This window comes from Epinephelus moara, chromosome 21 (genome assembly GCF_006386435.1).
Source record: "Epinephelus moara isolate mb chromosome 21, YSFRI_EMoa_1.0, whole genome shotgun sequence".
Taxonomy (NCBI): Eukaryota; Metazoa; Chordata; class Actinopteri; order Perciformes; family Serranidae; genus Epinephelus; species Epinephelus moara.
Window position 1 is genome coordinate 28,024,311 of NC_065526.1, and position 16,093 is coordinate 28,040,403.

At 40.3% G+C, this 16,093-nt stretch overlaps 1 protein-coding gene and 1 long non-coding RNA gene across 3 annotated transcripts in view; one reads left to right on the forward strand and one right to left on the reverse strand.

The window, feature by feature from the left end:
- Nucleotides 1-11,826, reverse strand: part of LOC126382514 (cyclin-Y-like) — a 30,602-nt gene extending 18,776 nt beyond the window's left edge. The window contains exon 1 of one of the 2 annotated variants that reach the window (XM_050032416.1): nucleotides 11,129-11,826. In XM_050032416.1, the coding sequence (XP_049888373.1) occupies nucleotides 11,129-11,282 (154 nt within the window). In that variant the 5' untranslated portion in view covers nucleotides 11,283-11,826. The remainder of the gene's footprint in view (nucleotides 1-11,128) is intronic. The other variant, XM_050032417.1, reaches the window with a different exon arrangement.
- The window catches only part of LOC126382518 (uncharacterized), a 78,801-nt gene that overhangs the window by 39,923 nt on the left and 22,785 nt on the right, over nucleotides 1-16,093 (forward strand). The gene's annotated exons all lie outside the window — the stretch shown is intronic.

Genomic DNA, 16,093 nt, shown 5'->3' on the forward strand with positions numbered 1-16,093 from the left:
GTCTTTTTTGTAATGAAATTATTAGATTCCGCCTACTGGGATTATTTCCAGCTCAGGAGCAGCTCTGCCTCTGAGAACAGTTTGAGTTACTTCTACAATGTGCTGTGACACGAACATGATCCAAGTGTTTTTGTTGGAGTCTGTGGTAGCATGAGCCCTGGGTTGCTCCCATGCAGTCAATGAACATGTTCACTGTTCAGTCATGCTTATTAATCTTTGCTGGGGTTCATTTTACAGAGCCGTGTGGATTACTTTCAAATGTGCTACACATGAATGTGTGTAATGCTCAATGTATGTTGAGGGCACTGACTTCTGATATTTCCCTTAGTTACAGAATGACCAGTTTGAATTTCTAGAGGTCTGGTTAGATGGCAGTGGTTGTAGCTGTGCAGGATTCAGGCAATTTATGATCTGAATGTTGGAATGTCAATACATTTAGGTCAAAAGGAGGTGGACTGTTAACCCCTACTGCTAGTGTTGCACATTATCATGTCACCCATCAAACAACAGGAGGATGTTATCCTAACCCCCTTTATAGGCTACTGTTACAACAACACCACACACGTACTGGCCGTAGGCCTTGAATAGTAAAAGGTCCAGCTTAAACAAACAGAACTGACCTGCACACGCATGCACATGGCCCCATATTCCTGCGAGAGAAAGGGAGAGCTCCCTGGGAAAACACGGACACATACATGTCTCCTACGACCATTACTATTTTTGCTATCACCTTTACTAGAGCTTACAGTAATAATACTGCAATACAAAAAAATGGGTAAAAATCTGCTTATAAAGATTAATCTTTATTTTAAACGTTATCTAAAGATTCTATTATTTGCATGTAAAATATTTAAGGAACCACAAAGCAGGGATAGAGACCTTTAAAAACTGTTTTACACCAACATTTAATGCCAAAGTGAAAATTGGGATTTTTGCATGGTCACGGTTTTTCATTCCTACTTTGTAAAACATGGTGGGATAACACAGAAGGAAATAAAACCAGACATCAGACATGATTAAACATCAGCCAGAAGATGTGAGTAAGGGTGTACTGAACTACTGGGCATTCAACCTGCATTTGAGCCTGGCTGGGAGGAGGGTCTTGAGGCCAGGTCAGAGGACTCATGTTCAGCTGTGTCAGCCTGAAAGTGTTTCTGCTTTTGATGGGTTTTATAAACAGAACTGACACTCCTATAACACGTAGTGCTTACTGATGTAAATCACACTGTCTTTTAAGTGTTTTCTGCCTCGACAGCTCAAAGCCAACGCGCCTTTCTGAAGTGATAATTATTGAGATGAGGTGGTCTGGGTTTTGACTAGGGAGTGAATTAAACTCTCATTTATAGTCAGTAAATCAAACAAGGACCCTCTCCTGTGAATATTCTGACCCTGAAAGGAATAATCCATCACCAACAGAGGGGAGAGGAGGGAGTAAGTCTCTCTATTCTGGTTTCTGCTCATCATTTTTTCGCTATATTTCCAGCTTTAACCTTTAATAGAGCTGTTTCCTCTTTGCCAACGTGGCAAGCCGAGCCAGTCATCTGCCCATGGTGAAACACATGGCTGCTGCTGTTAAATCAGTAATGGGACTTGATGTGGCTTCTACAGTGGAAAGAATTGGATGTATTGCGCTACTTCAGCAAAGCTGTTATATTACTTTATTCACCCTAGGCCAAACTTTGTAATTGCTATCACAGCCTTGAAACCACACTGTTAAAAAACAGCAATGTGATTAGTTTTTTTAAGGTAATTTGAGAAAGCAGGAAACCAAACAAAGAGAAATGAATCTTTGTTTCATCTCTTCACACACCTTATAGCACACCCTGCTTGTTAAAAGGACTAAAGTAGTGTACATTTCTCATGCAGTAACATATAGTTGTGTACTCAGAGTCCTCTTGCTGTGATCTTGATGAAAAGGAAAACCACGCAGGTTGACATGTTATTTGTTGCGCCGGCTCTAAGCAGATGCAGAGCAGCTGATTTTAAAGGATGGAGGTGGGGGTGGTGTACTGTGCAGTATGAATTAGACACTGAATGAAAATGTCTTGCACGTGTGTGTTTGCATACATTTTAAGAATGAGAATATGTTCATCTGTCATGACAACATCTGCTTTGTCCTCCTCTCTTCTCTCCTTTGACAGTTTTTCCGAGTTCCACGCCTCAGTTCATCATTAAGGTTTTGTGATATTCATCTTTAATCAACTGTAATTCCCCTGCACTCTAACTACAATGCAGGACTAACATCTCCTGCCAATTAAAACCATATGATTCCCCACCTGCTCATCAGGTGAACCTGACCCATCGTCTGATCAGTCACCTGTCTACACACCTGCTCCCTATTAGACACCAGTGCAAGTATATATACTTCCCCAGCCAAAATTCACTCTTTTGCCAGTTTGCCTATAATGCTGCAGCTTTCCAGTCTTTTGCCTGTCCAGTTTTTAAACATCTGCCTGCATTTGTACCTTTAAGGTTGTTTTCAAATTCTGTCTTCTGTCTTACCTGCTGAAACTGCTTGTTAGTAGGGCTGTAGTCAACCAAAAAAAATCTCGGTCGACTAAATTCGTACATAATCTTCAACTAATCGATTAGTCGTGTGAAAAAAAAATCTGCAAGTTATTTTTACTCCCTTTGAAAGCCTAAAACATTCTGCATGATATTACATAATAAATTAAATGATAAACTCCATTCAGCAGCATCAGCTTCAGCACACACAGGTACTGGTTCTAAAATAAAGTTAGACATTTACCAACTCTTAATCCAGTCCAAATTACTAAGTAACTATCACAACACAAGGTTCACCAAACCAAACAGGCTCTGCCCTAAAACACTGTGGAGGCCAGTATCCTTCCACTCCTTCCACTGTACCTAAATATAAGAGCATCAGCTGATGCATGATGCCTCACAGAGACAACAGTCATCTTCAGAGACACAGCAGGCTTTGTCAAAGACAGGCAGATCATATGACTGCTTTGTCTCTCTTTCTCTCCATCTATCTTCCACCTTCTGGGTGCGTAGTCAGTTGTGTTGGTGTCTCTCAATATATAAAGTTTCTTTTCAACTACAGCACACTGTATGTGTTAACTTGTCAACTTTTAAATTTACATTTCAGAGCTTCCAGCAGTTTTTTTTTTAGTTTTACCCTCTATGTTCACTCATAGGATTACAGTGGAAATGTGTAATTATTCTGGACCACTTTGTTTTATTACAGTAATCATGTATATACTGTAGTCAGTGGCGCCCCCAGATTTTTTTCCTAGGAGTGGCCAGATGGGGCCACTGAAAATCTTCGTCAATGCCAAAAGCTGTAACTGAATTTCTTGGGTTCTATTAGGGCCCATATTCATCATACACATGGCATATCATTAACCACCTGGTTAAGGTGAGGTCGGGCACTGGGCGTCACTCCTGTTCCAACTTTCAAGAGCAGAGGCAGGTTGTGAATGAGGTTTCTAAGCGACCATAACCAGCGCCATATCATAGCCTATGTACCAGAAGTCCTGAGTGCAGAGCTGATCTTCTTCCAGGTGTTGTTTTGTAGTATGTGTTAGGCCTAACATGTTGTCTGTGGGGCAGATGTAAAGCTCAGGGTAGCCCTGCACTAAAATGATCTACTACTTCTCTATATTTACCACATGCTGGTATTTATGGAGAAGGGAAAGATATCTGCCGACTGTGTTTTGGTTCCTTGTCACATGACATGTGGTGCATGGTGCTACGTTCCAAAAGTTGAACTCCTCTTATCTCAGAGCTTGGCTGTCGCTCACTGAAAAATAGGCGCTGAGGAATGCTTTTGAGAAAACAATAGATTTCAGAGAACAAAAAACGCAGCATGTGTACGGCCCATTATGCTGTATGTATATAGGCTATTTGAGAACTATGTCAATATTAGAGTTAAGATATTGCATCCTGATATACTTTGGTTTCTTATTTTACAGTTAATATTACTATTATCTGATGTGCATTGACTGGTGTAGTTAGCATTTTCAGTTCCACAACAAACCTATTTTAGTGCGCTGTGTATCAATACATGTTAGGTGATTCAGGTTGGGTGTCCTTTTTTCTTAAACAGACAAATATATAGCTTTAATCTGAAGGACTTTGTTAAATATAAGTTACAAAACATTTACAGGAAACAAGCCTCCTTTTAGGGGAGACTCATGGGTACCCATAGAATCCATTTTCAATCAGATATCTTAAAGTAAGACTTCAACAGACCTTTTCAAAAATGGCAATGCCAGTTGTTTTCGCCAACATTTAACCTGACTTTGGAACAGTATTTAGCCCCCTTCCCAACAAGCTATGCCAACACGGTTGCTAACAGTGGATGTCTTTGGGTTGTTTAGTTTAACAAGATACCACTACCTTTATACTAGCTTTTAAAAAGCAGGCCACAACCTCTTAAAGACAGTAATATTGGTCTCCAATTATATTTGCCTGTCTGGGCCACTGGAGGGGGCAGCAATTGTATCAGGGGGCCTCCAATGCCCTCCTTGGTGTTTCTTAAGAAGACTTGGAGAGAAAAGGGAGAGGGAGACTGGTATTTTCTGACTTTCTGAACTCCTATGAATCTATTCAAATGCATTTTGTCTACATCTGTATCACCACACTGCCCAGATATGTGTTGCAGCAGAATTAGTCTAAGGCCATGTTTACACGAAAACGATCCACTGAAAACAGAATCGTTTCTCATTTTCGTTTGAAAAAAGTTCCCAGTTTAGACGACAACGTTTTGATAACAATCGCCGTGTACACGGATCCGCAAAAATGACCAAAAATGCTGCAGTATACATGCCAGGCCAGTAGTTGGCGGTGTGACGCTTACGCTTCCTTCTACAGAGCGGCGATGTATAAACAAACAAAATGGCAACTGCACGAACATTTGTCTGGACAGACAACGAGGTGGAGTTGCTATAGTAAATCTACACTATGATGGGGAAGCGTTGATAAATTCAATAGGATGAGCAACACAAGCAGAGCTCGGGAGTCCGCTACTGTTGCTGTAATGGTCAACTTTCTCGCGCATGCCTAGTGACTGGAAGCGTAATGCGCATGTGCGAAAAGTCTCCGTTTTCAGAGGAACTGCATATTGCAAGTTTACATGACAACGGAGACGGTGCCGTTTCCAAAAAATTGCACTCTGGAGCCCGTTTTCAAAACGCTGCGTTTTCAGGCACCCAAAACACTGCTGTCGTGTAAACGATTGGCCAAAACGCAACTAAAGTTAACCGTTTTCTGTTGAAATTGTTGTCGTATAAACGAGACCTAATATTTGGTAAAAGAGCTTTTGACCAAAGACACAATCAAGCAAAACAGTGCACATCTCATTCGGCTTCAGATAGCTACAAAGGATGATGCTGACAAAATCTCCCTCCAAAATAACTGCACCTCTCCATGAAAATATGAGAGCCATGCAAAACAGCAAAAACCTTAATTCTCCCAAACTAAGCTCTTTTCTGAAACTCTATCCAGCGGTTTACCTCTGGATATGCTCCAAGGCCCCAGGCCAGTGAAATGATGGTGTTATGTAGTGAAGTGATTATCTGTTCTTAAAAACAGAGAGTGCTGGGAGGTCATTTTAGGACTCCAATAGCTCCAGCAGTGACATAATAGCCCACACTGAGAGAGACACAACTGTCTGCTATGAAGGCATGATGAGAAAACATCTGTCAAGGTTCAGTAAGGTGATGTTTTACTTTTTTTTACTTTAACCAACTGTTGAGAGTGAGGGTGATATTGCAGTTATCATTTCCCTTCAATAAATAACAAATTCCAATGCCAACACAACACTTAATTTACTCACCAAAGTCATTAAAGGTTTATCTCTCTCTCTTATATCTTATGTAATGCACCTTTTTGATGACATTTCCAGGCAAGGAAATGTCATATTCTACAATCTTTCCAGGTTTCTCATGACTCCTTGAACTATATAATCCTTTTTATGTGTGACAGCTTGTCCAAAGAAATGATAATTCCCTACTAAGCAGCTTGTAAGACTCTGATCAAACCCGAGGCAGCACTTACACTGCACATCCTCACTCGACCTTTTTGCGTCAGCACACGGTTTTCAAATTCTAGTCATTTTGTCCTGGTTGTTCTCATCCCTGTGGGCAAACTGTGACTTATTTTTGTTCATTAATGTGCATTTTAAGAGCATGACATCAAGTTATCATAATAAACAAACATGACACACATGTAACAAATTCAGAGTTATAAAGTATAATAGTGAGCCAACCAGAGCTTTTAAGAATGGGGATACCACTGTATTGTGTAAGAGCCAAAAAAAAATAGATGAGACCTACACAGTTGTACAGGTTGTTTGATACAGAGGCAAAAAAATAAGACACTTTATCTCTTAATAATGGGTTTCTATCTTATAATTATGACGAGATTAAGATCTTGTCATTATGAGAAAAGTTAAGGTCAATTGTTGTTAACCTATGGCTACATGATAAGCCAGTGGGTAATGATGGTGCTAATCTGCTTTTATATCCTTCTTGATATGAGACACTGGGAAATTTTAAATTTACTTAATGTGGATGACATTAAAATGAGTATTTCAACAATGCACAGGCATTCTCAAATTGCTGGGATTGTTCATGCGTAAAGCCCAGTCTGACCTGCTGGAAGTCACTCTCTTTCTGTAGGAGCAGTTAAACCAATACAGGATGCTCTATGGATTTAATTTATTTATTGATAATGACATCCTGATTTTGCAATTATAAGATCTCTTCTCATAATTACAAAATCCTGATGTCATAATTATGGAATCTTTTACTTAACTTAATCTTTTCTTGTAATTACAAGATAAGTTGTCTTTTCTTTTCTCTCTTTTCATCTCAATAAAATAACTTTTTAGCCTCTTTTACACTACCTCTTCAAGGTGGGAATTTAATGCTGTTAGGCCGCCTAGCTGTTCTGTATAAAGGGTATAATCGTGGCATGGGGGGACAGAGTTGCCTTGCCTTTAAGCCAGCGTTGAAGGTAGTAACAGTGCGGAAATTATGTCCGTATAAATGGGACAGCCAGCAGGAAGGGATCATGGGCGACATGGGTGTGATGTTTTGATGACGTGTTATGTGTGCAACCCACCGCAAAAGTAGCTGTTAGCAGTTAGCAGCTGACTCAAAGAAGAACAGCGGCCAAAAATGTCCACAAACATACAGGCACAGTAAAGATTGCTATTGTCATGGTATGCCATTGTTAATGTTTAGGCTGACACTGTTGTGTTACATGTCATGCCCATCACGCCTCTTCTGATCCCGCAATGACGGCGTGCTGTCTAAAATCACACACTATAGCAGAACAATGCTGCCGCTGTTTGGTTCTGTGTAAAAATGCAAAGGCAGCATGAAGAAGTGACTTTGTAGCGGCCCTATAGAGCGATCACTGCGTAAAAAGGACTTGTGACTCTTAATAATGAAGTGAAAACAACCTACTGCACTGACTACACTCAGGAGATACTTGCAGAAAAGTACAACTCTGTCAAAGTTATTGTGTCAAATTCAGCTCTATGGTCATTTTTTAATGGTTGTGGTTGTTGGTATTTTTGAAAGGGAATGCATTTTTAATTAATGATATTTTATTAACTTAGTAATTGATAAATTAACTGTGTTTATGTAGGACCTACTCCTGCCATGCTTTGGCCATGACTAAATAGGTCAAATGTAGACGACCCATTCCAGGTATGTGTTCAATGTCCAATTGTACTGCATCACAGCACACTTCAACTTCAGTGTTACAAACTTTTTAATACACAAAAGCCAGCCCATTCAATTAAAAGCAGATGATGTCATTGAAAGCAATGCGTCACGCTCTAAATTGAGGCGTTAATTCTTGGCAATCACATGTCCCTGGTGGCTTCTCCTATCTGCTCTGACACAGGCTCACAGCTGCCTCTCTGGGCTTTCCTTTGGGGGGTGAAGACTTTTTTTTTCTGATGGCGCAGATCATAATGAAGCCCACTAATCTCCATCATACTGTCTGTGAACTCATAATAGAGCCAACGCATTAGACACGCTCCGGTTTCAATCACCGCACCACCGAGACAGACGGCCTCTCAGCACGAGTCGGTTTTATCCCCGTCAAGAAGTGCTGGTCGACTGCCAATCATCTGTCTTTGAATCTTCTTCATGTCACTTTTTCTACTCTGGTAGGAGAGCATCTGGCTCCACACTCAGACGGTATATGCATCCCATCAAAGTAATGATCCAAAACATTTATTAGATGAAAAGAAATTCCACTTTGTTATGCTACGTTGCCAATGATACAACACCGGCCCTGCCAGAGATACTGGAGCCATAATACCAATATAAACACCCACCATAATGCAAAGCACTCCAGTTAATAGCAATCACAAATGGCATTCAGTGTGTAAGTGGCATACACTCTTCAAATTTACAAGAGGAAATGACATCACTAATCAATAAAAAGCAGGTATTCCACCATGCTGACAGAGCAATTAGAGGGATCCATTCAGTTTGGCAATAGATAGTTAAGACTGGAAGGCTTCCTACAGCAAAGAGCATCAACTACTATGAATTACTATGAGCTCTAAGAATCTTTATTCATGTGTACTCTGGACTGAAGGACAGCTAGATGGTGGCCAATGTTCACCTCTTCTTTTTCTTATTAAAAACACTAAAAGCACATCTTTAGAGTTTTGCTCCAAAATGCCATCCAGACTCATGAAAATCTTGTAGTGATTCGACATCTGTTTGGAGGTTTGAAAGTAGGTGTGAACCTTTCTCTCAAGCTTTATTTTTGTCATTTTTTTGTCCCTTTACTTGTGTATATCGAGAGCAACACCATGAATGCCTTCAAGGAAAGGCTGTTCAAAAGTGTTCCCGTTATTGTACAAAGTTCTTAAAAAGAGATCGGGTAGACAGTGAGATGCAGCCAGCAGGCTTTTCACACAACATTCACCTGCACATATTTGCTACTGGGATGAACTGGACAGAAACACTTTTGCTTTTAGATGTGGTCAGAGAACATGTTGTACGGCTTTGTTCATTTCAAGCAGAAAATGCTAAATACCTGCACCAAATATGCTCAGTTTGAATGTGGAAAGGTACAGCTGACAATGGATTCCAAAAGAGAATTTAATTTTTATTTTTAAATCTATTTCAGGAAAAGCAATATCTGCACACTATTTCATGCCACAGAAAGTGTGTGCAAGCATTGCTTTTTACTCGCTTACGCTGCTTTGCCCTCATGCTGTCACATAAGACAGGCACTAATATTGGGATTTCATTCTAGGAACAACAGCTGAATAAATAGATCAGAAGATTCACGTTTCTCTTTACCTAAGAAAGGTATTTACAAGTCTGTCCACACTTCAGCTTCATTAATACATCAGCCCCTCTTAAGACTGGGATGTGGCAATCCACTGATTAACAGACCTTTAACAATGGATGCTTAGACTACATCCCTGGTATGATAACATCTGACACCTTAGAGCCATATATATTTGAGGTTACCTTGTGTTAATAGCAGCCTACACCCTCAAGCTGTCAGACCTATGACCCAATGAGTGGATATGTTGATACAGTTTCTGAATACAGTATGTGTCCAGTAACTGTTGGCCTAATATAGGCAGACTTTCTAATGGCGTATGATGCACAACGATATTTCAAATCATGCTGGCCTGTGAAAGACTCTGCACAATTTCTGCGGGAAAAAGGGGGTCTTATGCAGTTTCTGAGAAAATCCATTCATATGTAATGGTTGGCTGCAGGCTGAAAATAAGCAACCCATTTAGTAGACACTTTCCAGTGTGAATGGGTCAATTGTAATGCATATTAGCATGTGTCAATGGGGGGGGCTGTGCTCCATAGTTGCAGTTTCTTTCATGCACAGGCTGAAAACAAAGAACAGCACAAAGGAGTCTGCCCTCATGAACAGGATGTTGTCTGCTGCGCCATATCGCTCTGGAAGGACACACGGGAGTGTAAAATGCACGTATGACTCCTCCATGTGCCTGGCTCTACTGGTGACTTATATATTTCTGCCAGTCGTCCAATATCACTGAGAGATGAGGGTGAACAGGGGCAGCAGCTATTTCTCCAGGATATGAGAACGGTGCGGATGTAATAGAGATCTCAGAGGAGGTCAAGAGTCATCATCCAAGATTTAAAAAATGACAATCTTATTTTGAAGGCTACTGTGGCCCCATTTGGAACCATACTCTCTGTCCCATAGTATATAGTGTCACCAGGATATGCTTTCTTTAATATTCCCATAGTGTTTAACAGGATATTCAATATGGAGTTTAATTTAACTTTTTTTTCTGTTGTCATTATTTTATGGTGCAATTTGGACAATTTCCAAGATTGTGTTATATTTCATTATTTTATATGGCCACAGCATCAGTCTATATAATGTTTATGTGGTGTTTAGTAGCCTCTCTGTGTGGCTCAATTATGTTACAGTGGCTGTATTTTATGATACTGTTGCAAGGCAGTTTATGTGATATATATACATTTTTAAAAATGGCTATGTTATGACAGGCAACTACGCACCCGTGTCTGCAATAATCATTAGCAAATGTAATCATAATCATAAACAAACTCAACAAAATACTGTTATCATTACTACTAGTAGGTGTGCTGCACTTCTGCGTGTGTAGTGATGTTGCTGCATCCCATCAGGAGACGTTGCCATCTTCAGTCGGTGGGAACAATAAATGTTCAACACTTTTCTGTATTAAAAAGTGGGGAACTTGAATGCAACATGAGTGTTAAAGTGTTAACTATTTATGTTGCTCTGCATGAGTAATTTATGTAGAGGGTAGTGGCGTTCATGTCTGGCATATTTCATATACTGTATGGCTGTACTTGGTTAGGATAAATAATATAATACGAAATTTTGCTGGGGCATCTGGAGGTGGAGGTGGACCCCAAAGCCCCCAGCAAAACTGCCCCCAAATGTTGACTCCATGGCTACGGCCCTGTGTTGTTGGTTGGTTTTCATTTCCTGTGGTAAAATTATAATAATCTCCATAATAGTATTCCTTCTGTAGGCACTGGAGGGTATTCAAAAAACAATCACCATATAACTTATTACTGTGTTTGCTTTCTCATAATCGTCACATGTCATGTTGACCTCCTAAACACTGATAATGTTTTACCGTCGACGTTCTCCCTGTCGCTGATGTGCTGCAGGTTGCATCCCGTCTCCTCCCTGCTCAGCTCCGACTCCTGGTGGTACGACTCCAGCCTGGAGTGGGCATTTCTGCGGAGCTTGGGGCTGGCAGACACGCAGCAAGAGGTCGTGCTCCCCATCTTTTCCTCCTTTTACCGACCCCAGAGGTAGGGAGGCTGCGTTAACGATCCTTCCCCGCTGATATTAGGACCGTGAAACGATGGGTCACCAACTCCACCGAGGCGAGCCGGATAGATCACCAGAGCGCGTTGGGTGCATCCGTGTAGCAGCAGCGCCCATGGATCCTGTCAGTCGTCGGCGTCCACGCGGAGGTTGTCACAGAGGATCAATGTGTCACTTGCACCGGTGGAAGCCAATGTATGGAACGGGCCGACCTGCCGCTGCTAACCCAGGCATCGTAACGCAGGGCGCATCCTGCTCCAGGCACAGTGGTGTGTGTGTGAGTGTGAGTGTGTGTGTGGATCGGTGTTGTGGCTGGCTGTCAGGGCGATAGACCGACAGGGAGGGCTGCAAACCCCGAGAAAAGGTTCCGGTTCAAGTGGGTGGTTACAAATGACAGAGCAGAGAGATAAGAGGAGGGGGACAGGGCTGATTCATGATGCATCCATGATAAGGCTGGTATACACTGATCTGGTTTTGTCTTTGAATCCCGATATTATTATTATTATTATTATTATTATTATTATTTTAGGCGACATTATTTTTTTTGCTATGACAGTTAAATGAATGATTTATACTTATAGTGCATTTCAATTAAATGTAATACAACTTATATTAAATGACAAGCAATGTGTACATGTGTATGTATGTTGATTTTGAGAGTCAAAACAACATGGCTATATTAAAGGGTACGTCTATCCCTATAAGGCCTCTATAACAGATTCAAGATTTGGTTATGATTAGGGTCAGGGATATATTGATAAGGTACTGAGGAAGATTGTGGGGGGGAAAAAAGTGGGCATGTTCTTTTGTTTTTAAAGTGCCTTAAGAGATGCTGTAGTGGTGAAATAAATCTCACTGGTCAACTTTCAGTGGGTGGGCTCAAAGAAGGCATCCAGTTGGCAAAGGTAAAAAAAATAAATGTTATAACACCCTTGTCTGGTTTTGCTTTATAATGTACAAAGCAAGAAATAATCTGCTTCCAGGCAATATTCAAAACATGTTATGTGACAGGGAGGGGGGATAGAATCTAAAAAATGTTCGTACATCCTTGAAAAGTATGTGTATTTCAGTATGTGGGGTGGGTTTGTGGAATGGGTTAGATGAGGCGTTAAAGGGAAGCACAACTATAGAGCACTTTAAAAAGATGTACGGACACAGTATATTTAGGAGGTATGCAGACAAAGAGGGGCGATGCTGATGGGTTGGTTTATTTATCTATCTGGGCTCGGTTGAGATGGGGTTTGTATAGCCCATTTAATATCTAAGACTTGTTTATTTATCTATATTAATGGTTGTAAATAAGTTTGGGACAGTTGTTGACAATTTCCTTTTCAAATTAGACATGATTACTGAGAAAGGGGTAGGATTAAATAGGTGTACACTTCTTCCTGCTCCTTCTTGGGCATGTGTTGTTGTTTTTTTTATTTTGTTCAAAATACAAATACATACAAGTTGTGGATTTCACAATATTGAATGTACAATATCCGATTTTGGAGTATTAAGCTTCCCAAGTAGCTCACTTAGGTAGTTGAGTTATGGCGGCCTAAAGATGCCAAATGCAAAAGAGAAAAAAAATGAAGGAAATGATAACCCTTTGGGGTCAGATGTAAAAACGAAGCGCCCACAGGAAGAATCCCAACGTGAGCTGTAGGCCTATTTTAATTAAACCCCCAACAAAATATAGGTTTGCATGGACTTAAATGTGCATGGCTTAATTTTTCTGAAGCAGTGGGCCACACTAATCCATCTGAGCTGCGACAAACATTGTGAGAAATGCTTTTTAACTTTTTTTAAGTCATACCAGTTTTATATTTTATTTTATTGTATGTTACATAATTTATGCGTCTACTCATTAGCCAAAGTAACGAAATCTTGTTTAATATGTGCACCGATGGTGTATTTGTTGAATGACAATAAAGCAAGTCTAAGTCTTTTAAAGCATTTAATACAATTAAAATAGTGACATCTGCTGGTAAATATGTGGTAATGCATTTGTATGGAGACCATGTGATGGCAGAGAGTCAAAATACAGTATAACTGAACTCATGTCTTTCACTAAGTCTTGGTATTTTCTACAGTTAAGGATATATTATAACAACTAAAACCTTTTAAAGGGGAACTAATGTTTTTTTCAACCTGGGCCCTATTTTCCGATCTACTTTTGTCTAAATGAGTGATAGGATGTTCAATATTTGACATTTCTCCAGTACGAAGCTTGGGCTGACCTGCCTGCAGCCCGTGAGCACGCGCTATATTAAATAATAGGGCACTCAGACCGCGTCAAACAACATCAAAATACGTTCACTAAAAGTGCATTTTTTCACACAGATAGGCTCAGATTGTTAGTATAATTATCCGACAACATAACGGAAAGGAGAAATGAATGTCTGTGTTTACCTTTAGCTGGATTCGGACATGTTCCTCTGTCTGTTGCTGCTCCCTCTCTTTCCTCATCCACTCTTCAGTTTCTATGAGTTCTGTGTCCGTGTACGTCCGTGTACTCCGTGTTCAAATAAATATGGGCGGTCTTCAAATTCAAATGGCTCATCCAGATCCAGTTGGTCAAAATCGGGTAAAAATTCAGACATGTTTGTTGTGGCAAGTCAAAACACTCACTCAGAGAGTGAAAGTCTGGCTCTGAAATCTCACGTCTCGCAAGATTTGAGTTGTTGCAGGAAGTTACCGCTGGAGTGACCTTACAAACGCGAGGAGTTACTCTGTTTGGAGTAGTCATGGCTGAATTTTTACCCGATTTTGACCAACTGGATCTGGATGAGCCATTTGAATTTAATGACCGCCCGTATTTATTTGAACACAGAGTACACGGACGCAGAGCTCATAGAAACTGAAGAGCGGACGAGGAGAGAGAGGGAGCAGCAACAGGCAGAGGAACATGTCCGAATCCAGCTAAAGGTAAACACAGACGTTCATTTCTCCTTTCCGTTATGTTGTCGGATAATTATACTAACAATCTGAGCCTATCTGTGTGAAAAAATGCACTGTTAGTGGACGAATTTTGACGTTTGACGCTGTCCCAGTGCCCTATTATTTAATATAGCGCGCACTCACGGGCTGCAGGCAGGTCAGCCCAAGCTTCGTACTGGAGAAATGTCAAATATTGAACATCCTATCACTCATTTAGACAAAAGTAGATCGGAAAATAGGGCCCAGGTTGAAAAAAAAAATAGTTCCCCTTTAAACTGACTCTATGGCTCTCCTTTTAAATGTTGGGTCATATTGACAAGCAAGTTTCATATTCTGAATGAGTATGAGATCTCCCCATTACATGTGGGACGTTATAGTCATGATAGAATGTATATTGACCAGCACGTACATGTAGATATTAATCTGCAACACATTTTGTGCACCTGGAACATTAAAAGGTATTTCCACCAGGGGGCAGATTAGGGCCAAATCATCCACAGTTAAGGAACCTCCACTTTTGCAAATGTTTATAACTATATAACTAAACCTGGTGACCCCTGTGACTGTTACTATAATGTTAGTATAAAGATGGAGGCAGAAAAATGGGCAGGTGCGATAAATCCTGTTACTTTGTCTTTAAAACTTTCCTCCGTTGTTGTTTGTTCGGAGTCTGCAGCTAACCTTACGTAAGTGCTTGGCTTCATCTTGTAGACACATATTAACATACTGGTCAACTTTCAGTGGGTGGGCTCGAGAGAAAGCACTTAGTTTGCAAAGCACAATAGCTCCGCTAAAAAAAAGGTAGAACTTGTTTGTTTTGTTTCAGGGTGTTTTTTTTTCATTCATTTATAACGAATACATAAGTTTGAGTATTTCACAGTTTTGGATGTCCATGATTATTTAACTTGCCAACTGGCTCACCTAAACAGTTGTGTTATGGCGGCCAAATGATACCAAACACAAAAAAATGTTTATTTTAGGAAGTAGTAAGAGGTCAAACTTCTAGGGTCAGATGTATAAACAAAGTTAATTTCTGAGGATGCACACAACCAATACTTCAAAGGAACGAAGGACACATCACCTTTGTGAACAAATATATCAGCACTCTAAAGTGGTAAAAGTGTGTATACTTAATCCTGTAATCCAAATGACCACACTTGAAAGTAGGATGCAAAGCCTGTTGCCATAGCCTCCTCCTGGTTGCCTTCCTGTATTCCTTGACTTGTCCATGTCCATGTAGTCTAACACCAATGAATCGTCTAAATAGGGGTCATGGCACACACTTCTGAGCTGCCAAGTGACAGAAGTAGCTGTGTAAGGAATGACAAATTGAGTTTGAGAAAAAAGGTCAGATCACGCCTTGGATGCAGGTTTCAGATACACTTCATTTGAAGCATAATGAGGCCTTATTCATGGTGGTCACGTGATTTCAGGCAGGTTGAAGTGAGACTAAATACATCATCAAACCAGAAGGTTGGTCAAGGTGAGAGTGGAGTGGTTATATTGTGGATGAAGCACAACTAAAACTGCTGCTACTGAGTTAACATTTTAAGCTATGAAGTCAATCTGATGTTGTCAGTATGGCTCAAACAGTTAATTTAACACAATGCCTTAAAATGATCATAGTTTCATGCAGTCAGTATTTTATTCATACAGACCATTCAGAGTTCTTTTGGTTTGTATTTTTAAGGCAGCAAGGAAACTGGTCTGACTACCAACCCACGTGGTCTGTATGTGACGACCTGAAAATGAGACTCAGCAGTCAACTATCTTTCTCCGGAACTGCATACTGAGCCTTTAAGTCGTAACAACTTGACATTTTACAGTCATTATTTTGTTTATT